At 36.8% G+C, this 27,027-nt stretch overlaps 2 protein-coding genes across 2 annotated transcripts; both read right to left on the reverse strand.

The window, feature by feature from the left end:
- Positions 1 to 6,022: 6,022 nt before the first annotated feature.
- Positions 6,023 to 8,794, reverse strand: LOC106450814 (proline transporter 3). The gene is made up of 7 exons (XM_013892584.3): positions 8,595 to 8,794; positions 8,015 to 8,239; positions 7,849 to 7,943; positions 7,581 to 7,770; positions 7,374 to 7,498; positions 7,061 to 7,276; positions 6,023 to 6,531 (listed from the first exon to the last, which is right to left on the reverse strand). Exons 1-7 carry the CDS (start codon positions 8,689 to 8,691, stop codon positions 6,154 to 6,156), a joined length of 1,326 nt encoding a protein of 441 aa, XP_013748038.1. The 5' UTR covers positions 8,692 to 8,794; the 3' UTR covers positions 6,023 to 6,153.
- An 805-nt stretch (positions 8,795 to 9,599) lies between these two features.
- On the reverse strand, positions 9,600 to 12,882 carry LOC106450813 (proline transporter 1). Its single transcript, XM_013892583.3, has 7 exons — positions 12,374 to 12,882; positions 11,456 to 11,680; positions 11,290 to 11,384; positions 11,020 to 11,209; positions 10,825 to 10,949; positions 10,532 to 10,747; positions 9,600 to 10,025 (listed from the first exon to the last, which is right to left on the reverse strand). The coding sequence occupies exons 1-7, from the start codon at positions 12,564 to 12,566 to the stop codon at positions 9,648 to 9,650; spliced, it is 1,422 nt and encodes a 473-aa protein (XP_013748037.1). The 5' UTR covers positions 12,567 to 12,882; the 3' UTR covers positions 9,600 to 9,647.
- Between the last annotated feature and the right edge of the window lie 14,145 nt (positions 12,883 to 27,027).

The raw sequence follows: 27,027 nt of genomic DNA on the forward strand, positions 1-27,027 counted from the left end.
ACCACTTTTTATGTCCATACGGATGAAACTGCGTGCGTGATTTCTGAACCGTAACAGTTTCCTCCACACTCATGATCCAAGACCAGTATCCTTGACGTCCCATAGGGTCTCATCACGAAGTAGGTATTTATTTACCCAAGTGCCCCATAGAGATAGACCCTGAGACATTACCCGCCAGATTAGTTTCAAGATAAATACCTTATTCACATCGTTTAAACGCCTAAGGCCAAGTCCTCCTTCCTCAAACGGTTTACAAATCTCCACCCACGCTATCTTAGCCATGGACGTGTTATTTGGTGAACCACTCCAAAGAAACGCCGAGCACATACTTTCTATTTCGTCCATGCAAGCCTGTGGCAAGCAGAATGCCGCTGACCAGAAATTTGTGATGCTGGCAATGACAGACTTGATGAGCTGAAGTCTACCCGCATACGAAAGAGCTCTGCTTGTCCACGAATGGAGACGCGCACGTATTTTGGTTAGGAGAGGTTCATAGTCCTGCTTTGTCATTATCTTTGTAGTGAGAGGGAGTCCAAGGTATCGGATTGGCAAAGCCGAAACTGAGAGCCCCACAGCCAATGCCTCATGCTCCAGAGCATGTTTCCCCCGTCCCACTGCAAATGCCGTCGATTTAGCAGCATTGATTTCCAGGCCAGACATACCTGCGAATTTATCAAAGACTGATAGTGTACCTCGAAGCGATGCTGTAGACCCGTTGGTGAAAACCACTATGTCATCAGCGAAACTCAGGTGTGATAGACTGATCTCTTTGCAGTACGGGTGGTATCCAATTTGTCCCTCTGCTGCTGCTTTATTGAGGAGCTTCGAGAGAACATTACTTACTATGACGTATAGATACGGTGACAGGGAGCATCCCTGCCTTAAACCCCTGCTGCTCGTAAAAAAACCCTCCAACTCACCATTCACCGATACCGAAAACGCCGCCGTGTCTATGCATCTCATAATCCATGTGACAAAAAGATCCGGATAGTTCAATTCTCGCAATGTCTCCTCAATGAATGACCAGCGGACTGTATCAAAGGCTTTGGCTATATCCATCTTGATAGCTGATCGCGGTGAAACCGAGTCGTTGTGGTAGTCTTTCACCAGTTCTGTCGCTAGGAGGACGTTCTCCAGTAGCAACCGTCCCTCCACAAAAGCACACTGGTTAAGCTCAATAGCCTCCGGAAGTGTAATCTTTAGCCTACGAGCTATGATCTTGGACACAACTTTATAAATGACATTGCAACACGCAATAGGCCGGAAATCTGTCATTTTTATCGCGTCCTTTGTCTTAGGAACCAAGGAGAGGATCGTAGCGTTTATACCATGAGGCATGAACCCGTAGATGAAGAAAGACTGAACAGCGGTGATGAAGTCTTTTCCAACCACTGCCCAAGCTGCTTTGTAGAATTCCATCGGATAGCCATCTGGTCCCGGAGCTTTGTTTGTTGGCATAGAGAAGAGAGCTTCCCGTATTTCCGCCGGTTGCACCGGAGCCTGCATCTTTATTGCGTCCTCATTAGTGCATCGGTGTTCAATCAACTGACTGAGCTCCTCATGCGTAGTTCTCATCTCCACCTGATGGGATCCATTTAAGAAAGTCTTGAAATGGTCCACTGCTTCACGCTTTATTTCAGAGGGTGTTGTTAGGATTTCACCGTCATTAGTTACAATTCTTCTGATCGTATTGCCGATGTTCCGGCTCTGAGTTACCTTGTGGAAAAATCTTGAGTTCCTGTCTCCAAGCCCCAACCATTGTACTCTAGATTTTTGATAATAGAATTGCTCCTCAATACCAGATATATGATGCTAGTGCTCCCACGCATCTGATGCAGCCTCAAAAGTGGACGTTTGGGGACTCTCCATTGCCTCCGTCTGTTTAGCACACAGATCCTCGTAAGCCATTTTGACACGTTCGGGTAGATCACCATATAAATCTCTATTCAGACCTCGCATTTCCATTTTAAGAGCTTTCAGTTTCTCGTGGAGTTTACCAAGTGCAGCGCGTGAGTGGAAGAGAGGTGGAGACTCATTCCATATCCGTCCAACAACTTCAAGGAATCGAGGATGGCTGGTAAGGTGAGTGAAGAATTTGAATGGCTTTGCGTTACTCGGAGATATATCACGCAGCTGAACGTGCATACGTAGGTGATCAGAGACTCCTCCCGCTTCAAACGTAGCAAATGATTGGGGGAAAACATTTATCCAGCTGCTATTTGCCATGACCCGATCTAGCTTCTTACTAATGGGATTGTCGTCTTGGCAGTTTGTCCAGGTGAAAGTTGGGCCAACCTTAGCGATGTCCATCATGTCGCATTTCAGCACCACATCTTGGAAATCCTTTATCGCATTCATGTCCACTCCGTTGTTCATAGAACCAGATTGTTCCTGTGACGTTAGTGCTACATTAAAGTCACCCTGTATGATCCACGGGTTTTGCCCGACAGACCTCCCAATAATCTCCATCTCACGCCATAGTTCCCTACGCTCGTTTGCTTTGTTGAACGCGTAGACGAAGGAACAGAGGAACGTGTCTCCTGACTCCTTGTATTTCACCCACAAGGTGATAATTTGCGCACTGGTAGAAACCAAGTGCACGTCAACCTCATCAGAATAACAAACCCAGATGCGACCCAGCCGATGGTTGGAATAGTTGTGAACAAATTTCCAGCCCGGAAAAGTAGCATCAAACACTTTTCGAAAATTTTCCTCCTTTACTCTAGTCTCAATCAGACATCCGAAAGACAATTTAGCATCTTTTACCCAATACCGAACTGCCTTTTGTTTGCGTGGTTTGTTGAACCCACGCATGTTCCATGCAAAAATTGAGGACATCATAGTTTCCGGGAGGAAACCTTCTTGCTTGGCTGCTGACCCTTCTGTTGCTGTGTTGCGACCAGTACCAGATCCCTAGCTTTAACTGTGTGTCGCTTAGAACCTCTCCCTCGACCTCGTACCACGGTGTTTTGTTTTTGAGTTGACGTTTTTGAACCGCCATTTGCTGGTCGCCGTGTCTGCCCCGTCAGACCAACTACATCACCTCCTTGTGGGTTCTTTTCCAATGCAACGTCCAAAGTCTCCTCTGCAGTATCACTCTGAGAGCTATCATCATCAGAAATCTCACCTTCCTCCTGTAGATCTCGAAGGAGCTGGAACCCGTTTGGTGAGTGGCAACTTTCCACTTCTCTGGCTGGTGAAGTTTTTCCACCGTTACCCGTCACTAAAGCCCATTTCTCCTGATCAGTGGAGTCCCCCTTCTCCTCACAGTCTGTCGCAACACCTGGAGATACTGAGACCCGCTCACCAGATAGGTTCCCCTCCTCCGATAGAGATTTAAGCTCTGCTAGGAGATTTGTTACGATCTCCTTACTAGCTTTCCCTGTGTCTTCATTCTTGTAGGGATCTTCAGATATTTCAGCGTCATTTACTATCAAATTTTCCTCATTCCCAGGTGGAGTTGTTTCTCTCCGGTTCTGGGCTTGACAATCCGTTTCACGATGTCCCCACCGCGAACAGGTTGAACAGCGAGGAGGGAGCCAAGGGTAGCTGATAGAGACTAGAGCGGGGGCACCTTCTCTGTTTTTGAAACTGATCTTGTTAGGTAACTGTTTAGTCAAATCAACTTCCACAAGAACTCGAGCCACATCCATACGTATACACCGTTCCGTGTTGGGATGGAGCTTGATGAATTTCCCTGAAGTTCTGGCCAGGAAACTCAGGCCCTTCTTTGAATATAGATAACCTGGAACATTCAATAGATCAACCCACAAAGGCATTGCAGATAGATCCGGGGGGGAACGGGCTGTCTCTGGAGTCCACTCTCCCACCATCAAAGGCACTTCCGAGATATGCCAGAATTTACGGTTAAGAATCCTGTTTCTCGTGGCTGCATCCTCGATTCTGAACAAAACTGTCGTTTTTCCTATGAATTGAACATCAATCTTGGATCTTTTCCCTGGTGTGTTCCAGATCCTGTTAACCGTAGCATGAATAGGACCGATGTGGGGAGCATCGTTCATAAAGTAACCCACAACAAAAGACCTCCATAAATGATCAACACCTTCAAAAAGTTCCTCTGGAATTTCCACTTCTGCAACTCCATCTTCCACTACAAACTCTAGGCTTATGTTAGCCATTGATGACCCCGCAACAAGTGCAGAGGAGTAAGACACCTTTCCCTCCTCTATCTCTTCCTTCCCTTTACTGGAATCCGATTTAGGTGGATTCAGATCCTTGATGCCCTTTCCACCATCCGTTCGTGGAGACGCGATCCGGTCCTCCAGATCGATCTTCTTGCTTGTCCCCGCCCATGCCGCTGGAGAACGGCGCTGCTCCTCCAAGTCGATTTCGTTGTTTCTTCCTGCCCCTGCCGTAGAGGATGAGCCAGCGCCTCCGCCGTCTCTCACGCCTTCGTCCACCTTCGCCCCGCCGTCAACCTTCACGTCGCCGTCAACCTTCACGTCGACGTCCGCCTTCGCCCTGCCCTCAGCCTTCGTGTTGCCTCCATTATTGCACTTTTTGTCGTCTTCCGTATCGCCAATTATTTCGCCAATCATTTCGCCACTCTGATTTGAAAAATAACTATGGATTTTCATAGTTAGCCATTTCATCTTGCTTTTTAGTTTCCAAATTCATTTTCAATGCTATGTTTATCTTACGTTTTTGTTTATGTAAAAGCTACAAAAATGTATGTTAATCCAAAAATAATATCATTAATACAAAAATAAGAAAGACCTACCTGAAGTTAGTTCTTGATCTAAAAGTAGACATGAGTCATTCTTGTTCTTTTACCACTCAAGTGCATTAGGTGAACTTCTTACTTTATTTACTTGAATTACCACCACCACAAAAAAAAATATCATGTTCAGCAAATTGAAAACCAAGTTAGTCCATTTTCGAAACATAATACCTTTTTTTAACACCCGAAACATAATATTTTTTACTGCAGGAAAGTACATAACAGGTGCCTTGTGGCTTGTGATAGTCTTTAGTGTTATTGTGATTGTGATAGGCATTGCGTAGTCTATCTTTTTCAAAACAACAAAGGAAAATAAATTGGTTTAAAAAAAACAAAGGAAAATAAAAGATGTATAAAAGAAAAAAAATTTAAAATGTCTTAAAACATTTGAGAAAAGAAAAAGAGAACGAAGGAAACGTAGATACCTTGTATGGTTGTATCTCCTCATCATTGACCAAATAAACTTGCAATTTGATCTTCACCTCTGATGCAATGAACCTTAATTCATAAGACACTGTAATTTTACGAGGACCATTGATTATAATTTTGAAAAGCATAGAAATACACACCTTTAATAGTTGACAACTGTTTCTGTGTGGATGTGGATGAACTTGAACGAGGCCCTGAAAACATTTGGTAGAATGATAAATGAAAGGAGAAGAGTTAGACATTTGAGTCATAAAGAGCCGGAGTGTTTTGAGTCTTACAGACCAGAAATTTAATTTTCATTTGTCAACTTCGTATGAAGCTTTGGTGCAGAAATTTCATTTTTCTTTTTCTTCTTTAGTGAAAGAAAAATCTCCCAGAGACTATTGTCATGCAACTGTACCAAGATATAGAATTGTAGACTCGGGAGTGTTGATACGATCATTGGAACTCAGAATTTATCGATTTATGTTAAAACTAAAATCTCATCAGACTTTCAGAAAGAAAGAATCAGTGGAACCATTTCAAATAATTTAGAAAAATGCAGTAGAGATGAATTTTATAGCGTTGTAATTGAGTCAACTCTCTTGTATGAAAAATCAACTGTTTTAAGAACGTGAGGAGATCATGGTATCGTGTGAGAAATACCAAAAAGAAGAAAATAAAATTAGTGTTGCATTTAGGAGATGAAGAAAATTTAATATATCAAATATATAAACTAACGTAAATAATTCTAGTGTTGCATTGATTTAGGATGGGCTGAAAATTTTACTTTAAAATTAGGGATCCTAAATTATTTTGAGAAAAATAAGGAAGTTGGTTGATGACATATTTTGACTGTAGGAAAAAGGGAGATGAAAAAAAATGATTGCCACTTGTCTAGTTTTGATTCACCATACGACTTGCGCTTTATTATATAAAGGATTTACCCTATAATGGTTTTATAAGAGCAGGAATACAAGCTTATGGTCTAGCTATAGAATGAATTACAAATCTGCAAAAACGTGGAAGTTCTTGGAGTCAACGGAGATGAGCCTGACAGCTGCAATGGCGGCGGCAACAGACATCAAACTGAAGAAGACAACGTTAACCCAATGCCATAGCTTTTGCATAGGATTCAGCTTATTGTCCTTGGCCTTGTAGTACATGTGGTTGGCTAGAATGAATGTGAGAGGGATCATGCTCACTGCACCGGTGAAGCTCATGAAGTCCCCAAGAAACGGCAAGAGCGCTGAGAGAAGCGTGCTAACCGCGAGGTACCCTCCTCGGGCCATGATCCTAAACGTCAAGTTCTTTAACGCCAATGTGCTTCCTGTGACCCCAAACTTTGTGTCCATATACTCATATGTTGGACTCGCAAATATCTACAACACAAAGAGTTGAGTAAGATAAGGGTTAAAATGACAAGCAATTGGTGCATATTTGTCCAAACTAAGACCGAAATCTAGAGACTATAAACATTTTAATTTTAATAAAAAAACTTCTCTTTACATTTAGGAATTTATAAGATCTATGTATATATATTTTTTAAATGATAGTCAAAACAAATGTTTCTCTAGATTTTATCATGGACGAGTTTTAGCCAACAATTAGTTTAAAAATGAAGAATAAGAATCACTAGCTTTTAGTTTTATCTAAAACTTGTATATATATTGATTGATATACAATTATGGTCGATCCTGAGATTTGGAAATTATAGACGATTTGTAAGGAAATTTTGAGCAATTTTTGAAGTCTATATTTATATACATTTTCTTAAAATTCGGAAGTCATAGATTAATATTTCACTTGTCTATATATGCTCATGCCTATTCTAATGACTGGACGTATTCTGTTAATACAATTTACACAAGAGAATTAAACAGTTTGAAACCTCCATGCAAAGAAACTTACGTGTAAACATATTACGGATTGAAGGAAAGCTGAGATGTTAGCAAGGGCTTTGACCCAGAGTGGGCCAGTAACATTGTTTAGCAGATAGGTCGAGGTTGAGGAACCGTAAGCCCAGTATCCGATGAATGTAACCGCCAACATCGGTAAAACACCGATCGTGAACTGGAAGTATAGAGCCTTCATCATGTTTTTCACCACCGGTTGTCTCACTGTGGCCTACCAAAGCATCATATAAAAGAAGGATTAGTTATACGTCTGTATAAACAAAAAAAGAAAATCACATTTTGAAAACGTTAAAACGGGTTTTTATAACCTGAATTTCTGGAAGCATCCCTGTGTTGAATACAAAAATAAGATTTGCTGCTGCAGCTGTGATGGTAAAGAGTTTACTTAACGGTGATCCTTGTATCTCGTAGTCTCTTGAATGTGTTTTCACTCCTATAAACAACCAAAAGAAGCGCCAAGTTTATCAATAGTATGTGGTGACACTTGAAGCCTGATCATCATTTAAGTTATATACCATCTTTAACTGCCAGCACGACTGCCACAACGATGAAGATGAGACTGAAGATGGTTGAAACTACAAGCCATATCCCAAGAGCTGATAAGTGAGGAACACCAATGGCGAAAACCGCGCAAAACAGACCAGCGATGGCTATGAAATGAGGTAGTTTCATGGCATGATCATCTCTAAAAAGCACATAAACAGCCTGGAGAAACAGAACATACTCCAGAGTAACTAACTTGTCTCCCAAGAGTTAGAGAAACTAAGACAAAATGGTTACTACCTTTAAAGCGGAGCCAGCTAGGATGATGAATCCACAGTTAATCATGAAAAGATTGACATATTGCAATCCCCATGTAAGACAATAAGCCTTTCTACCTGATAAAAGAAGAGAACCAATCATTACAATGAAAGTAACAAAACAAAGTAAATAAGTTTGGTTCTCTTACCGTAAATGAATCCAGCGAGGTCTCTGTAACGAATATGTCTCTTGCCACCAAACTCATGAAGCTTGGCTACGAGAGCGTTTGCATAGAGAGAGATTGCAGTTGCAAGAACAAGACCAACCACACCACCAACCCAACCTAAAGGAACCATTACTGTTCCTGAATATCCCAACACATAGGCGTTGTTTATACCAGTTGTCAGAACAAACGCCACTTGAAACCATGAATCTGTACACATTCCACAAGAACATACTTAAAGTGTTAGATTCCGGAAGTGACTTAATCTCAGTGCACTAGTAAAAACCACAATCGTTAGACCGGACTATGTTTTCTTAAAGAGAAAAAACATCGAGTTTGAGGTAGTATAAATAAGAATCTAAAAAAGGTTGTAAATTATTCATTCATATAATCAATATACAAAACTCTAAAACATTTGTTTTTGTATCGATCATGTTTTGTTCTCTTAAGTTTCTTAAAGTTAATTCATGTTTGTTCACAACATAAATTTAGTTATTGATGTGATCATATTCAGTAAAGCTCTTAAGATAACAAGAGAAAAAGGAACGTGAGAAACGTTACAAACCGCTGCTAATCTGATGAGCAGTGTCAGGGACTTCGATATCAAAATGTTCTCCAACACTAACATCGCCTGTACGGTTTTTAGCTCCCGTGTCTTTCATGTTTTGTGGCACTTGTAGTCTTTGGAGCTAAAGAGCTTTTATAATGTTTTGATAAGAGCCTTTACCTTTCTTCTCCTGTTCATACCTCGACCACATGCAGAAACTTTGGGAAAGCCATCTTTTAAATAATATTTGCTACTTTTGACTGAAGTAGTAGTGGCCATACTTTCTTCTTCTTTTTCTCAATGATATAATCTTACTTTAAATTGATATAACGTTTTATTACGTAGTGGCCATACACATTTGATGATGGAGTCGGAACTCCACGATAGATCAGTTAAAGTGTGTAGGGTTTAGTGATTGGTCCTTTTTCAATCATCAACTTTAACCACTAAGTTCACATGAAAGTTATTGCAATGAAGCTACGAGACAAGATGAAGAGTTGGAAGCTGAATGTTGCACAACTAAAGTTACTTAATTAGCCGTTTCAAAGATGATCTTGAGACATTTGTTGATCAGCGTGTCACTAATACAAATTGCATACAACTTCTTCTTCACTTTTTGTTGTTGTTTGGTTGATGGTTGGGCAACATCACATCACAAAGTAGGTGGTCATGTATCCAACAATCTAAGGATACTTTGAGACAGACTCTTCAGATATGGTGAATATAATGGAGAACTCGGTTGACCGGTCGATTTTTGCTTCATGGCTAGCTTCCTTGCATCTATGGCTTAATAGTTTCAAGAGTTTCAGTATTATGCAAGTTCCCTTGCGAAGGAGGATAAGAACCGAGGTGTCATTTTTTCCCATATAGATCAAACCGAGTTTTGATAGAGGTGGTTCTTTAAACTGCCTCAGTATCAGCTAGAACTTTGGTAAATTGTATTCTCTTTTACATGATATTTTATTTAGTCCCTCTAGTTGTCATAATTTATATATACAAAAAGAGAATACGGGAACTCTTGCCTAAGAACAATAATGCAATGACTATATATATATGTGTATGTATAATGAATTACAAATCTGCAAAAACGTGAAAGTTTTTGGAATCAAGGGCAATGAGTCTAACAGCTGCAATGGCGGCAGCAAGAGACATCAAACTGAAGAAGACAACATTAAGCCAATGCCATAGCTTTTGCATAGGATTGAGCTTATTGTCCATAGCCTTATAGTACATGTGATTGGCTAGAATGAATGTAAGAGGGAATGTGCTCACTGCACCAGTGAGACTCATGAAGTCTCCAAGAAACGGCAAGAGCGCAGAGACAAGTGTGCTAACCGCTATGTACCCTCCACGGGCCATGATCCTAAACGTCAAGTTCTTTAAAGCCAATGGGTTTCCTTTAACCCCAAACTTTGTGTCCATGTACTCATATGTTGGACTTGCAAAAATCTACAACAAAGCAGAATGGAGCAAAAGCTTTAGACTTTGAGACTGTGTAAATTTTTTTAAAAAATATAATATACAATTTAGATTATTTATTTTAAAAATAAATAATATAATAATTAAAATAATTTGGGTTATTTGAGTCGGTTTATTCGGTTTTCAGGTTTTTTGGTTTTTGAAAAAGGCTCCAGAAGTAAACGGGACTAAATTTGGTTCGGTTTATATATCAGTTTATTCAGTTAATTTGGTAAAAAAAATCAATTATGCAAATTTTGATTTTTCTGGATTATTTAGTTTATTTCGGGTTATTCGGTTTGTTTGTTTAATATGTTTCAAACCGACCGGTTTCTTGCTTGTTGAACCGAACTGAAAACTAATTAAATTTTTTAAATTCGCCGTTCGTTTATTGGTTCAACCGAATGTTAAACCGAAAGCCAAAAATATCGGTTAGGACGGTTTGGTTTACTTGGGTTCATACTGAATGCCAGAGCTATTAAGAAGCATAGACTTACGTGCAAAGAGATAACGGACTGAAGAATAGCAGAGACGTTAGCAAGTGCTTTGACCCAGAGTGGGCCATTAACACTGTTTAGCAAGTAGGTCGAGGTTGAGGATCCATAAGCCCAATATCCAATGAATGTAACAGCGTACATTGGTAAAACACCGGCTGTGAACTGAAAGTATAGAGCCTTCATCATGTTTTTCACAACAGGTTGTCTCACTGTTGCCTATCATTGCAGAAAGACCAGTGTTAATAAGAAAAGATCATTTATGCAACTCAACGCAAAAATAATCAAACCATCACCTGAATCTCTGGAAGCATCCCTGTGTTGAATGCGAAAACCAAGTTAGCTGCTGCTCCAGTGATAGTAAAGAGTTTGCTTAGTGATGATCCTTGTATCTCGTAGTCTCTTGGAGGTGCTTTTACTCCTACAAGAAACAGATTCATCAGTAGCTATAAAAATCCAATAGTATATAGCTAAAGGTTTGATCATTATACCGTCTCTAACTGATAGAACAATTGCTACAACTATGTAGATGAGGCTGAGGATGGTTGAAACCGCAAGCCAAGTCCCAAGAGCTGATAAATGAGGAATACCAATAGCGAAAACCGCGCAAATAAGACCAGCAATGGCTATACAATGAGGCAATTTAATGACATGGTCATCCCTGAAGAGCACATAAACCGCCTGCAGAAACAGAACACAACCCCAAAATAACTAACTCTGCTCAAGAAAATCAAGAATCAAGAGTGGAGATGTTTAACTACCTTCAAGGCAGCACCAGCTAGAATAATGAATCCACAATTAATCATGAAAAGATTTACATATTGCAATCCCCATGTAAGGTGATAAGCCTTTCTACCTGATTACAAAAAGAGATTAATCATTTCGAATGACTAAAAAACTAAAAGAGTTGGTTTGGTTTCTCTTTACCGTAAATGAATCCAGCAAGGTCTCTATAGCGGATGTGTCTTCTGCCACCAAACTCATGAAGCTTGGCAACGAGACTGTTTGCGTAGAGAGAGATTGCAGTAGCGATGATAAGACCAACCACACCACCAATCCAACCTAAAGGAACCATTACTGTTCCTGAATATCCCAAGACATAGGCGCTGTTTATACCAGTGGTCAGAACGAACGCCACCTGAAACCATGAATCTGTACATTCCACAACATGTGATCTCAGGTTCTTAATTATAAGACCAGAAAGAAACAGAGTTTAGCTAAACAAAAACTTCCCAAACAAACAAATGGTTGTAAAACGTTTTTGAGAGGCAGAGAGATGGAACAAATCAAGAAACTTGGAACTATGACGTTTGGGTATCATCAAAGACAGCATTTTGAAGTAAGGGTCATCATCAGAACCATCAAAGACAACATTTTTGAAGAAAGTGCCATTGCTTAAAGCATCAAAGATAATATTTGTAAGAAAGGCTCATAGTCAGAACCATCAAAGATAACATTTTTGAAGAACGTGTCATTGTGTAAAGTCGTCAAAGACAAGATTTTGAAGAAAGGGTCATTGTCAAAATCATCAAAGCTAACATTTTGATGAAAGGGCCATCGTTAAAACCATCAAAGCCAACGTTTTTGAAGAAATGCTGAAATGGGTATTGACAGAATCATCAAATGCAACGTTTTAAACTCTGATTCGGAGTCACCAAAGGCAACACTATAACAAAGAATCCATTTTTAGCTCATAAACGATTGCGTTTGATTGTATTTAAAAAATATTAAAAAATTGGGCGTCAATCCCCGTATAAGAAACCGTTAATTAGAAATAAACGACTCAGTAAAAATCAAAATAACAACAATCAATAAAAGAGAGGTGAAATCGAATTTTTACAGTACCGCTGCTAATTTGGTGAGCAGTGTCAGGGATTTCAACACCAACATCGCCACTCCCTTTGCGATTATTAGCTTCAGTGGCGGTCATGTTTTCTACGACAAAGGGCTCTTGTCTCTCTGCAGCTAAGAGCCTTTCTTCTTCTTCTTCTCCTCCACCTCCTTCCTCGACCACATGAAAGAATCTTGAGAAAGTCATCCCTTTTCTGATATATATAGAATCCTCTTTTTATTTTATTTTTTAGCGAAATTTTCTCTCCTTCACTCAACTGTCTTTTGATTCGTTCCGCTAAAATCGAAGCCAAGAATCCGGGTGGATTCGCAACTGAAAAAAAAAAAAAAGAATCTAATTCAGTCAGATGAAGAGGGGAGATTGATTGAGAATCGAATCGGTGAAGAAAAGATGGATCCTTTTTATTGGTTCTTGTTTAATTACAAAACATTTAAGTGGGTCTGGTGAGAGAGCTTTTGAGAGAGAGTCTCACGGTCTCTCTTGTCTGAAATTTTTGTTTTTGCATGAGATCCTATAAGAATGGCCAATTTTATAAATAATTAAAAAAAAATATCAATATTTTTCTTTCTATATTGATATTGTGTCAGCTGATTTTTTTTTATTTTCTTAGCCATGTTTTGCTTGTTTTATTATTTTACTAATTCAAGAAATCTTCCCTGACAAATTTTTTTTTTTTTTTTTTGTAAAACTGCTTACTTAAGTTAAAGAAAAAATGAAAAAGTTTACAAAAGCCCATATGACTTTAGTTTTCTAACAAGCTCATTACATAAAATCTAATAGTCAAGCCCATACGTAGTGTGAAGCCCATGAAGGTGAAAGGGTGAATTGAAAGCCCAGTCATGGAGAGGAGAAGTCGTTTATGTTTCTTATGAGAGCGGTTTCTTCGATGTCGATTAACCCAGCCATCTCTGCATCATCAGGGAGCATCGGGTCGGATTTGCATCTCTGAAGCTTTGGTTTTTATTCCTCAGCTGTCGATCAATCAATTTGAATATCTGATCTGTTGATCGATAGGTGTTCACATGAAGTCTCGTGTTTCTCTCATTCCATAACCAGTACACCACCGACTGCCAAGCAAGAAGAACAAGTAGCCTTTGTGGTAGAGGCAGAGAGAGGGAAACCATCTGTGCCAGTGTATTCTCCCAGTCGCGGCTAGGTGAAATCCCAAGTCTCCTCGTTACCAGTTCCCATAGTTTGTAACTGAAGTCACAGGAGAAGAAAAGATGATCCCTTGATTCCCGATTTCTATTGCAAAGCAGACACGATTGATCAACTTGCAATCCCCATTGGATTAGTCTATCTCGAGTAGGGATCCTGTTCTGAATCACTAGCCACATGTGGAAACTATGGCGAGGAATAGCTCTAGAGATCCATACAGCACCATACCAATAAACATCAGGGCGTGGTTCCATAAGGTAATCGTATAGAATACCTGTTTTGAAGCAGTTGTAGATTGTGCCATTAATCTCCCAGTCGTAGTAGTCTTGATCACCAGTCAATTGGATTGTTATAAGGTAGGTGTAGAGTTGCACTTGCGCTTCAGTACGAGCTGGAGGTAGCACCCAGGAGCCATCACGACATAAAGAAGATACAGTTGCCTGATGAGGTATCCCCAATCTGGAGTTGCGTCCCGAGAGATGAGTGTAGAGAGCCCCAAACGGAGTCCAATTGTCCACCAGAACCTTGCAGTTTCACCGTTCTGCAGCCTGAGCTTTATTAGAGGGAACACTTCACTTCTCAGTTTGAGCAGTTTGTTCACTAGCCAGGAGTATGATTGTTTTGGTGTTGTTGTCCAATAGTTGTGCACCGAACCTTGAAGAATCACTTCCTTGAACCACTGCACCCATACAGAGCCAGGTCTGAAAAACAACATCCAAATTAGTCGAAAAGTACAAGCTTTGTTCCAGGTACGCAGATCTTTTACTCCAAGTCCTCCTTGCCTCTTAGTTAGCACGACTGTTTCCCATGATACACGAGCAGTGTTATGACCTTCCAAACTACCTTTCCACAGGAACTGGCCACACAGGGAGTTGATTCTTGTTATGCACGCTTTTGGAAAAATGAAAGCAGAGCACCAGAAAGTTGTGATTCCAGCTATCACCGTTTTGATGAGGAGCAGCCTTCCAGAGAAAGATAGAGACTTCACTGACCAGGACGAGAACTTTGTCTTTATGTGATGGATCAGAGGCTCACAGTTCGTGAGAGATATCTTTCTAGAGTTCACAGGAACCCCTAGGTACCTAAAGGGGAGAGAGCCTAGAGTGATTCCCATGGAGGCTTGTATGAGGTCAGTTTCCCCTGTTGATAATCCTGAAGCGAAGAAGCTGGTCTTTTGCATGCTTACAGCCAAACCTGATCTTGTTTCGAACTCCTTTAGCACTTGTAGCACTTGCTGGACAGACTCAATAGATCCATCAATAAATATCAGGAGGTCATCCGCAAAAGAGAGGTGAGTAAGTTTAGTAGAGGTGCAAGTTGAATGATATCATAGTATGTTTTGTGCTGCTGCTCTGTTTAGCATAAATGATAAGCAATTCATTGCAATCACAAATAGATAGGGAGAAAGGGGGCCCCCTTGCCTTAAGCCTCGCTTTCCTTTGAAATAGCCATGTACTGATCCATTGTATCCGACCATAAAGCTTGTTGTGCATATACAAGCCTTTAACTGTGCTATGAACCGTGCAGGAAAGCGTAATCCCTCGAGACAGGAGAATAAAAACTCCCAGGACAGTGTATCAAAAGCCTTCGCAATATCAACTTTGATGGTAATTCTCTTTGCTCCCTTCTTCTTGTGATAACCATTGATTAGTTCTCCTGCCAAAGTAGTATTTTCCACAAGTAGTCTATCCTTAACGAACGCTGTCTGACTAGGTAGTATTAAGTTGGGCAGAACTGGCTTCAACCTCTTTACCAAGAGTCTTGAGATGACTTTGTAGATGGTATTAAGGCATGATATCGGTCTGAAATCACTAATCTTTGTTGCTCCAGGGAATTTTGGCACGAGCGTGAGGATGGTGGAATTTACCGTTGCAGGCAGGAAGTTTGATGCAAAGAAATTCCTGACTGATGTCGCTAATTCCGGTCCAATGAATTCCCATGTCGCTTTGAAGAATGCTGATGTTAGTCCATCCGGACCCGGAGCCTTGTTGGGATTTAGTCTGAAAAAGACAGTCTTTACCTCCTCTGCCGTGGGAATGGATAACATCAACTGAAGCAGGTGATTTGGGAATGAGAAGCCAGTGAGATCCGCAAACCAGACTGGGGGAGATAAGATGCTTGGCGGGTGATAGTTCAACGGGCTTAGGACTGACTGAAAGTGGCTGAGAGCATGATCACTCATTTCCTGTGGGTTTGTAATCCAGGTATCATTTCCAACTAGGAAAGCTCTGATAGCATTGTAGCATGCTCTGGTTTGACAGATTCTGTGGAAGTAAGTAGTGTTTAAGTCCCCTTCTTTTAACCAATTTATCCTCGATTTTTGCCTGAAATAGAGCTCCTCGATCTCTCGGAGGAAGTTCCATCTCTGGTGCAAGTCACGTTCAGTCTGAAAAGTAATTGGATTAGGATCCTGCAAGGCATGTACCTGCGCAAGTTGCAATAAACTGTTAGTTTCTCTCACTCTCTCCTTTATATTTGAATAGTTATCTTTGTTTAGAATTTTCAAATCAGTTTTGATCAGTTTGAGCTTCCAGCACAGTTGCATCAATGTTTGACACTCGTTTCCAGCTTGAATCCATGCATCTTGTATTAGCTCAGTGAACCCCGGGTGTTTGGTTAGGTAATTGGGGAACTTAAATGGTTTTGTTCCGGTTGTAGGAAGGCTAAAAGCAAGGTCGAGGATACAGGGAGCATGGTCTGAGAATAGAGGTGGAAGGAAGGTGGCTAGGGCATGAGAAAACGTGGAAACAAAGGTGCTGTTAACCATCATCCTGTCAAGCTTCTTTGAGATAGGTCCTGAGGGCGAATAGTTTGTCCAAGTATGAGAAGCGCCAACATAGCGGAGGTCAAAGATTCCTAGTTGCGTCATACAATCTCTCAGCTGGTACATGAGATGATCAGGTACGCAAACATTAGGGTCAGAGTGCTCCATCGGATGTATTATCTGATTCAGGTCTCCACCCAATATCCAACTACTACTGTCTAGGTCATAGGTTGAGTGAAGTTGTAGGAGTTCTGTCCAAAGATCAACCCTTTCTGAACTTAGATTAGATGCGTAGATAGCTGAGTAGTAGACTGGACGTTGGTTAGGGAATGACACCAGACAAGTAATGCATTGTCTACTTTGCGACAGAACTTGAACTTTGAGGGAATCTCTCCAGATTAGGATGATTCTACCATCAGGATCAGAAAGGTGATTAGATGTGTAGCACCAGTTCGGACATAGGCTTGACAGGATAGTACTCAAAAAAGGTTGCTTGATATGAGATTCCAAAATAGCTCCAAAAAGAGGCTTGCTAGAACTAAGCCAAGAAAAAAAAAGGTCTATGCTTGCTCGGGTCATTTAGACCACGAACATTCCAAAAAAAGAGTTTAACACTCATTTAGGCTTGGGTTTGAGGGTCCTCCAAAAGAGTGGAAGAGCCATCAGGGTAAGAAACAAAAGAGTCAAGCAAAAGGGGTGAAAAAGGGTTTGTAGTAGGGGTAAAAGGTTTTAATAGTGAAGTGTTTGGTGGTTGGAAGAGAGAGGGATCAGTGATTTGGGTAGAAGTGGAAAAAGGGTTAGGGTTTGAAGAGAGGGGAGGAGAAAGGGTTGGCGATGATCGAGATCTTTTGAGAGAAGGTCTAGGTATTGGTTCAGGGGTTAGGAAAGGGTTAGGGAGAACTGGCTTTACAGGTGGATGAGGACGGTGAGAAAGGGAAGAATTGGTTAGGCTAGCACAAGGTTCAGGAGGAAACTGATCAGTTTGCTGATGAGCATCACCAGTCACAAATTTTTGTGGAGTAGAGCCCTTAGGATCAGGGGGAGCCAACTGAGAGGAGCTTGCCGAAGTGTTATGAGACACTGGCCGATATTTTTTACTTTGAGTAGGAGCCATTTTAGTAACTGGTGCCTTTTTCTTTGCTGCAGTGTCTTTCAGAGGAGGAGAATAAGTGAGGCAGTTTCGGATTATGTGACCGAGTTCATGGCAATGGGAGCACGTTGGGGGGATCCACGGATAGTGAACTGAGACTTCTACTACCTCACCATCTTCCCTTTCAAACTCAACAACATCAGGTAACGGTTGAGTGAGATCAACCTCGACCTTTACATGGGATAGAGTTAAGCTTACAAGATTTTTCGTGAAGTCATCTGTCTCTTTTGGTTCACCCACTAATCCAGCCACTAAACTCAATCCTTCATCGTGACGCAGATCAAGGGGAATGCCAGTGAGGTGAGCCCATATCTTGATGGCCTTGAGAGGTGGAGTATTTTTTGAATGAGCTGAAGACCATTGAGCCGTATGGAACATTGAATCACCCACATACCAGATGTTCTTTTCAAGGATCTTCTCTCGAAGGTATTCACTTTGTATTCTCACTATTGCAGAGTGGTTTAAGGGATTGTTGTGGATTTCCAATCGTTTTCCTTTTCCCCACATATGGTTGAATACGCTTTGGATCTGGTTGAAAGGAGGAGCCTTCCCATTGAAATAGCAAATTATGAAATCCTTATGTAACTCCGCTCCCTTTTGAAACACGGAGTCAGGGATTAAGACACGAGGACGGCCAGTAGCACCAATACTGACTGGAGCAAGCCTTTTCAAAGTTTTGTTTTCAGTTTTCCTAATTCTTTCGACTAGGGAAGGCGGGTCCGTGGTGGGGTTGGTTTCAGTTGAGGTTTCCAGGACAGGATTTGTTTGTTTAAGTGATTGGGGGTCGGTAGTTTTAGTTTGGGTGGGGTGATTAGAGTTTTGGACGGTGGCTTCTGTTTGAGGAGGGAGTGGCCTGAGGGAGGAGGTTCTTGGCGGGAGAGTATGGAAGTTTCTGCTATGGTTAAGCTCAGTTTCAGATCTATGAGCAGTACTTTTTCCAGATCCAAAGGATGGAGCAGTTGAAGGAGGTAGAGATGCTTCACCTACCAAGGAGGTAGAATCAGCATTTGGAGTAACATCTGAGGCTTTGAAGCCATCAGTATTTGAAGTAGTATTTGAAGCCATCAGTATTTGTCCCTGACAAATTACTAAGGAAAAAAAAAGTATTTGCACTAGTGGTTTATGGGTCTTCTTTTAGTGAGAACAAAACTATTAAATATTCTGTAAACATATTTTTTATTACTATTTTTTAGAATATGGATTTATCTAAATACATTAGATTTACTTTGTTGCAGGGCTAAACAGACTTGGATTTAATTTCGGATTTTGGTATACTTTTCTTTAAATTATTTGAATAGATTTGGCGTGGAGAAAGAAACACGTTTGGTTAACTACCAAAAAAAACGTTGATAGTGATTTGTTTGATAGGCTTAAATAAAAGGTTAGACTAATATCTGGGACAACAAAGACCGGTTAATATAGAAAAGGAAAAGTAATTGAAATCGGCTGAGAGTTGGCGATGTATATATTTTTCAGTATTTGTTGAAAATGATTAATGTATCTAGATCAACCCTTAACAAAATACTCCATAAAACATGATTGTTTAACGGGCTTATTTGTTAAATAACCAAACAAAAAAAAGGAAATTAGTTTTGTAGAAAGAAGTTAGAGAGAGATAGGAAGAGAAAATAGGAGAAAAGGTGTTATTTTGGTTTTTTTTTTTTTTGAACAACTAAAGGGTGTTATTTTGGTTAGTTTGTGAATTATAGTTTTTTTTTAAAGTTACCGAGTGCAATTTCCCTTGTTTTTGTTTTGTTTAATTTTGTAATCGAATTTTGGTATGGTTTTTATCGAATTCATAGACACACTGACACGCACTCGAGGCAAGTTGATTGGGGCATGCAAGTTACACTCGAACCTTTTTTTTTTCAAACAAGTTACACACAAATCTATTGGCTGAAGTTAATGGCAGAAGGGGCACAACTTCCCACAAAATCTTAAGCCATTTGGAAATGGAAGTACCAGCTCAGACTTTCTGCGAATCAACGGACTCCATAAATCATACTCCCTATGTTTAAAATACACAAGGTTTTAGGTTATAACACAAATATTAAGAAACTTGTTTTTTTATCTAAAAAGTATTATTAAAATATAAATTAAAAATTATTCAACTAATCACAAAACATACTACAAAATATGATTGGTTACACAGTTTTTGATAAAGTTAAAAGGTACATTGAAATATGAAAACATTATCTATTTTGAAACATCAAAAACTCCCTAAAACATCGTCTATTTTGAAACGGAGGGAGTAGTTGATAGTTTATGTACGTATATAACTCATTTATGTATCTACTAGTATGAGTCTTTCTTTGGTTCGAATGTTGAGATTAGTATGAGTTATTTATGTGAACGATTAGGCCTTTGAATATCTTTATCTAGATAAAGTATTTATCAAAAAAAAATATATTATTATTCATTTCTTCATCCTTTATATATTAATTGAGAAACATTACGACATTGTTTTGTAGCCACGTGTCACCATGAGAATGAAATTCAGAATTCTTAGAGAAATAGGTTGGTCCATCTTAACTTATATTATATTTTTTATTAAACTAACTATTAAATTGATAAATATCATACAAAAGAATATTTTTGTACTTTCCTTAAATAAAAGCTACGGAATTGCTTAATATGATTAAGTATATGTGATAATTAATGATTATGAATAATAAATATTTGATAATAATTTTTGTATCTTAGCTCTTTTTGTTTAATTTTATATTATTAAAATATATTAAACAACCACATTAACCATATAATAAAAATTAATTTTTTTCCTATATGTTATATTTTGAATTTTTAAAACGACTATAAATTATTAAAAATGTTAAATGTCTCACACTAAAATTTTGTGATCAATGGTTTAGCTTTTTTGGTAATAACAAAATACAAATGATCATAAATCGTATGAATATGAAGTCTCATTTACTAGACATTCATATTATATATTAATATAGTTTAAAATTAAACTATATAACATAGAAAAATACTTAAATATGATAATTTCTAAATTTGTATTGAAAAAGTATTAAAACCTTAATATTTTATTTTGAAATTTGCATTAAAAGAATCGCACATTAGAAATTTTGTGTTTATCATATGAATATAAATTTTCAATAATAAAAATTTATATTAAAATTTACTATATATATATATATCCATGTCACTGAAATTTAGTTATATACCATATAAAATAAATAAAATGATTGTTTTGATTTATTTACCAAAAAAAATCATAAATAAACCAGATGTATTATTTTCATTTATGTATTTACTCTAATTTAATTATATACATAATACGTAAATGAATACAAATAAATAATAATAGATAAAAATTAGTTTTATATATAACATTCATCCCGCGCAATTGCGCTGGTGTACCATTAAACAATGTTGTTTTCTAAAATTTCACAGATACTGAATTCAATCAGCAGATAGCATTAGTGATATAGTTCTAGTAATCAATACATCTGAGCGACATGGCTTACAAAACCATATGGCATTGACCATCACACAAAGCCAATTTTTTGTAGAATAAATAAAAAGAATTATTTGGGTGGTGAATTTCAATAACTTTTATTAGTTGAAGTCTACTTTTCGCTAACAGTTTCTCTCTTCTTCTTTTTTTGTAATCCGTGGGGTTTTAGATGAATAGTTCTCATTCCATTCATAAAAATAGATTTTTTAGTATTTTCACACATATTAAAAAAACACATTAAACTACCATAATAAATGTATTGTTTTCTTTAATTTTCAATAACTTTTAATCAATAGTAATTCAATAAAGTCAATTAATTTTTTTAAAGTTTACAATTTTTTTATAGAAAAAACAAAAAAAAAAATACATCTTTATGAGACAAGTTTTTTTTTAAAAAAAAGTCTATCTTAATGGAACGGAATGAGTAGTATTATTCTTTAATAACACTAAAAAGTTAACATTCTTTTTAATGCTAAGTAAAATTAGTCGGTTTTTCTTTCAAGGTTACAAAAACCTGTATTCCTAAATAGGTATGTAAATATTCCTCTATTTCCACAAATTTAAGCAAAAAAAATATTCCTCTATATCATAAGTATGTTATACGATAGTTGAAAAACTTTGGGAATATACGTAACTATAAAAAAAAATTACTGAGTAAGTACATATCGCTATCATAGATTCTTTGTAGTGCCTTAATAATGGATCATAAAGAGGTCTTTATGCTGTGGACGCCATTTATCTAAAGGTCAATTCATAAAAAAGGGAGAAAAACATATCTTGGTAGGAATATTGTTTTGGTTAAAGCTTGACTAATAGAAGTTCCATCAGAAGAATAATTGATTGATAAGATATTTAATATCAAACCTTGTAATAAGATACTGTAAGAATTTTGCATAAAAGATAATATGATTTGATGGTTTAACTCCTCCACTGGCTCCACAGCGGTTCGATCAGGTTCGATCAGGTTCGTCAGATCCCAAACCATGATTGGTTGATTGATTTGGTTGCAAGTTAGTCGAAAGCTGGATTAGTAAATATAAACCACGTTTGTTTGCGTGATGCTTCTGCGGCAGGAGGAGAGTGGCACGTTTGGAACCGGTAGTCACAACATACGTTAATATTCATGGGCTTAAAGATGGCCGAACTAAGCGCGTACCACTACTGAGCCTTTTAAACTGAGCCCATGGAGATACTGAAATTTGTAGGTGCTTCGGAAACTCGTATTTTAAAAGTTTTTAAAGTGCAACCAGTAAAGTTCTAAAACAAAGAGCTCAGAGTTTTTTAAAATATAACTTGTTCTTCGAGGTAATTTTTCAAATATAATAGATATTATTAAGTACTATTAATTTATTAGATGTGATCATCCAAATTTAAATTACATGTATGTATAGTTAGTTATTTTATGTTTTTGAATATAGTTATTTTATATGAACGTTCAAAACTGATTATGCCCGTTTTGGTGCCTAGGCACTGGCCACTAGATATTAGAACGACCACACTACTGTCGAGCAATTTTCAAACATTTATAAACAAGAATATCTATACAGACAGTGAGACACTAGGTTACCATCTATAATGGATCTATCTGTCCAGCAAAGACATATCGAGATCAATAAGATGCGACTAAGACCAATGTTTAAATTCATAGCCTCTAATAAAGAAATATGCATATAGACAACTAAGACCAAGGTGTAAATTTATACTCGGTGTCATTTCAGCATAATTACACGTACGTAGCTCAGTAGCTCGCGTTGTAAGAGCGAGAAATTTTGGGATTTATTTAATCTATATCCGACTCTATATTGTTTGATTAGTATGATATTGTCCACTTTGAACTTTAGGCAAGTTCGCATGGGTTTTACTTTTGGTTTTTTTCCCAAAAAATCTCATACTAATTAGATTTGGATATCTCTTTATATATTAGACTCTCATTTGTCTAATATCCATTATGCGACTTTGTTGATATCTCACAAGAAAAACATTTGAACATAGACAAGGCTAAAACCCAACTTTCAAAAAAACCGCTAGAGGGTAATTATGCGTGTTTTATACTAGATTAGTGCATATACGGTAATTAAAACACTGCTTTAAACTTAAAGTCTCATCAAATGGAAAAATGTCACATGCCTTACAGGCTACTCCTAGCACATCTAAATGAGTGACACAGTAGGTAGATATATTATATATATATAACCCTAACCGTTATCACAACAACATAAAGAAAAGAAACAATTTTGAAGGCACCATTCAAGCTTAATGTCCAACAAGAAGATATTTACGGACATTCACAACAGGATTATATCTCTTTGCATCCCTGTTTTTGCTTCACATTTCCTCAAGAGTCGGTTCCAGTTTGCATCTATACGAGAAAAGAAAGATACAAATAATAACTTAATTAAATTTGAGTTCTCGTAGAAATAACCGGAAGCAAACGTAAATAGAAAAATGTAGGGGTAGAAGGAGACAATGGAATTTTCAAATCTCTGCATATGAATAAATTACATCGTCCCTTCTTCCATATTTGTTGGTCCACCAAAATCTTTTTGCACCTAAACAACAACATCAAATTCAATGCCATTATTCTGTTTCTTTTTTTTCGATGTTTATTTAATTTGGTTTCTTTACATTTGTATTTGCTCTTTTCGTCCTTTTCACAAACTAATAACCTTTTTGTATGATGTTTCATTATACCGGGGAGAAAAATGATTGCAGGAACGAAATAGAGAAAACTGTCATTTAAATACTGAACTTTCACAAATTGACCAAAATAAATACAGACTTTTCATTAATCTAAATAAATCATAAACTTATATTGACCGAGCCAAAAAAGATACACTTCCAGTCAACTATTTTTGTCGTTAAATCTCAGTTAACTGTTCACGGAGGTTTGTACGGTATCGTTTTCAAAACATAACAAAGTTATAAGAAATCCCCTGGTCGACTCTTTAGAACCCTATTCAATTTCACTCTTCTTCACTTCCCTGCAACCCGATTTAGAATCTTGTTGTTTCCTCTGTGACTTGGTTTCATCTCTTCTAATTACAAGCTAGAATCAAGTGAAACAAATGATTTTGATTCCGTTTGAAAAACAAGATTTTGGAAAGAGAGGTTTGCCATCGAAGTGTGCTTGTGGGTAGAAGAATCATTGCTTGAAGAGATTTTTCACTTCCAAAACTTGAAAACATTCAATTTGAGATTTACAATATAAAAGGCTAGGTTGATTGCTTGAACAAGGTGTTGATGACTTAATAGAGGATGTTATTTCGACAAATTTCGAGATGAGGAAGTGAAACTCATCACTAAGACATGTTGTGGAATCTTTTGTTTTATGTTGGTTGTAATCATTATTTTGCCTATCTATTCTCTTAAGCTCTTGTATATTTGTCTCAAAACTGTTCCAGACTGTTTCTTTTAAGCCTTACTTTGTCTCTTTTGTAAGACTTTTTCTATTAAATTGCTGCATCTTTGTTCATTTGTAAGATAATTAATCTATGTTTATATGTGAGCTCTTGTATCTTTGATATTGTTCCTCTTATTTTTATTGTCTCTGTTTCATCAAAGACGTATTGGAAACTAACAAAAGCATGTTTGCATAAAACAAAAAAAAAGGAATCCAACAAAAGTCTGAAACAAAAAGCAAGTTGAAGATTCCAACGAAGTCTGAAACAAAAAGCAAGGTGAAGATTTCAAGGTTGAAACATGCATTCTAGGTGACTCATCATCACATGATACATGAACATGTATATTAAACTCTGTCTGTCCAGCAATCCTCTTCTCCGCTGTCATGGTTATCTTCTTCATCATTCCTTGCAACATCTCCAAAGTGTGATGATAAAACCTCACAAGCGTCTTCATCAATTCTTACGCCTTCTTCCTCATTCTCTTCTTCTTCTTCTACCTCAGTCCTTTCTTCTTCTTCTTCTTCTTCTTCTTCTTCTTCAACCTCGTTCGTTTCTTCTTCGACCTCATCAGCAGGATCATCAGCAATAGTTTCACAATCATCACCGGGTATGAGATTCACGCCCATCTCTGTTAATTGCACTCAACCTTATTTCATCACCTTCAAAAACCGGTGTAGTTTCACGTTCTCTGGCTCTTCCTCGATGTATAGAAACCTTTTGGCGTCTCATCATATAAAGAAGAATCGATTTGTGGTTTTACACTCACGAAGAAGATGAAATCAAGTTGCAGAGAATAGATGAAGAGGTGAATTCGATTTGCAGAGTTGGGGATTTTGTAAATTATGTTCTATTTTTAAAACGACGACGTAAGGATCTCCGTGAACATTAGACGAAGATTTAACACCACAAACAGTTGACCAAAAGTGTATCTTATATGACTAAGTCAATATAAGTTTGTGATTTACTTGGATTAATAAAAAAATTGTATTTTTTTGGCTAATTTGTGAAAGTTCGGTATTTAAATGACAGTTTTCTCGAACGAAATAATAATAACGATATGCATATTGTATGTACCATATGCGTATCCATGCTTGAAGGTCAACCATGGAACCATAATGATGTTGTCCTCGATTACATTATAACCGTGACTTGTTTTTCAAATGGTTCGGGCTTTCTTTAGAAGAAAAATAATTCCTTACTTTGAAGTTATAGTTATTACCAAATGTTGAGTTTATTAATATGGTTCAATGTTTATTTTCGTTTTCTTTGGATTCTTTGTTTATTACATTTACTAGGTTAAGATCCGCGCCTTGCGCGGGATCAACATTATATATATAAATTATTTTATGTAAATATTTTTACATTTTATGAAATAATTAATATATATTAAATAATTAAAATTCAGTAGCTATTAAATATATAATTAAATTAGTATGAACATATAAATTAATTTTATTAATCCAAAAAATATTTTTTTTATATTTGATAGAATATGTAATTAAATTTAAATGATACTAACATAGATAATATATTTTAGTATATTTTTAATATTAATGTCTATTAAATGATGATTTCTACTCATATAGTTTTTTCGATCATTTATATCTTTCATAGAAAAAAATTTAAATTACTGATAACAAAATTTTCATTGTGGGATTAATAGTTTTAGTAATTTATAATTTAAAGAAAAAATAAGTTGTCAATGATCGTTCAAAACTTTTATCAAAAAAATTGTTCAAAGTAAATTTTGAAACTAAAATATTGTATTTTATATGGTTTATAGTTTAATTTAAAACAATATATATATTAATCTTAATAATTAATTAAATTAGACTATATTTTTTTTATATTTGATAGAATATGTAATTAAATTTAAATGATACTAACATAGATAATATATTTTAGTATATTTTTAATATTAATGTCTATTAAATGATGATTTCTACTCATATAGTTTTTTCGATCATTTATATCTTTCATAGAAAAAAATTTAAATTACTGATAACAAAATTTTCATTGTGGGATTAATAGTTTTAGTAATTTATAATTTAAAGAAAAAATAAGTTGTCAATGATCGTTCAAAACTTTTATCAAAAAAATTGTTCAAAGTAAATTTTGAAACTAAAATATTGTATTTTATATGGTTTATAGTTTAATTTAAAACAATATATATATTAATCTTAATAATTAATTAAATTAGACTTTTACTTATATAATTTTTGTAATCATTTGTATTTTGTCATAACAAAATTTTTAAACCATGGATCATAAAATTTGAATGTGAGACTCTTAACAGTTTTAGTAATTTATAGTCGTTTGTAAAAATTCAAAATATAACATATACATAAAAATCTAAATTTTTATTATATGGTTATTGTGGTTGTTTAATTTATTTAATAATTTAAAATTAAACAAATATGATAGAAGATACACTATTTTTTTATCAAATCTTTATTATTCAAAATCATTAATTGTCATATATACTTTAGCCACATTAGGCAATTCCGTAAATTTTATTTAAGGAAGTAATAAAGTACATTAATGATGAATTTATTGTTTTTTTTTTGCTAAGAAATGAATTTATTGTTAGTTTAATAAAAAACTTATTATATAATTAGATGGACCAACATATTTCTCTAATGATTCTAAGAATCGTCCTACAGATGACATGTGGCTACAAAAAAAAAGTTGTA

This window comes from Brassica napus, chromosome C4 (assembly GCF_020379485.1).
Source record: "Brassica napus cultivar Da-Ae chromosome C4, Da-Ae, whole genome shotgun sequence".
NCBI classification, from domain to species: Eukaryota; Viridiplantae; Streptophyta; class Magnoliopsida; order Brassicales; family Brassicaceae; genus Brassica; species Brassica napus.

What these genes read in the sequence shown, in the direction of transcription:
- LOC106450814 (XM_013892584.3), bottom strand. Translation starts at nt 8,691, where the DNA reads ATGAAAGACACGGGAGCTAAAAACCGTACAGGCGATGTTAGTGTTGGA. An exon ending in GGATGCTTCCAGAAATTCAG is followed by an intron (nt 7,277 to 7,373) that starts GTTATAAAAACC and finishes ATGCTTTGGTAG; the next exon opens with GCCACAGTGAGACAACCGGT. An exon ending in AATCCGTAATATGTTTACAC is followed by an intron (nt 6,532 to 7,060) that starts GTAAGTTTCTTT and finishes TTTGTGTTGTAG; the next exon opens with ATATTTGCGAGTCCAACATA.
- LOC106450813 (XM_013892583.3), bottom strand. Translation starts at nt 12,566, where the DNA reads ATGACTTTCTCAAGATTCTTTCATGTGGTCGAGGAAGGAGGTGGAGGA. An exon ending in GGATGCTTCCAGAGATTCAG is followed by an intron (nt 10,748 to 10,824) that starts GTGATGGTTTGA and finishes CTGCAATGATAG; the next exon opens with GCAACAGTGAGACAACCTGT. An exon ending in AGTCCGTTATCTCTTTGCAC is followed by an intron (nt 10,026 to 10,531) that starts GTAAGTCTATGC and finishes GCTTTGTTGTAG; the next exon opens with ATTTTTGCAAGTCCAACATA.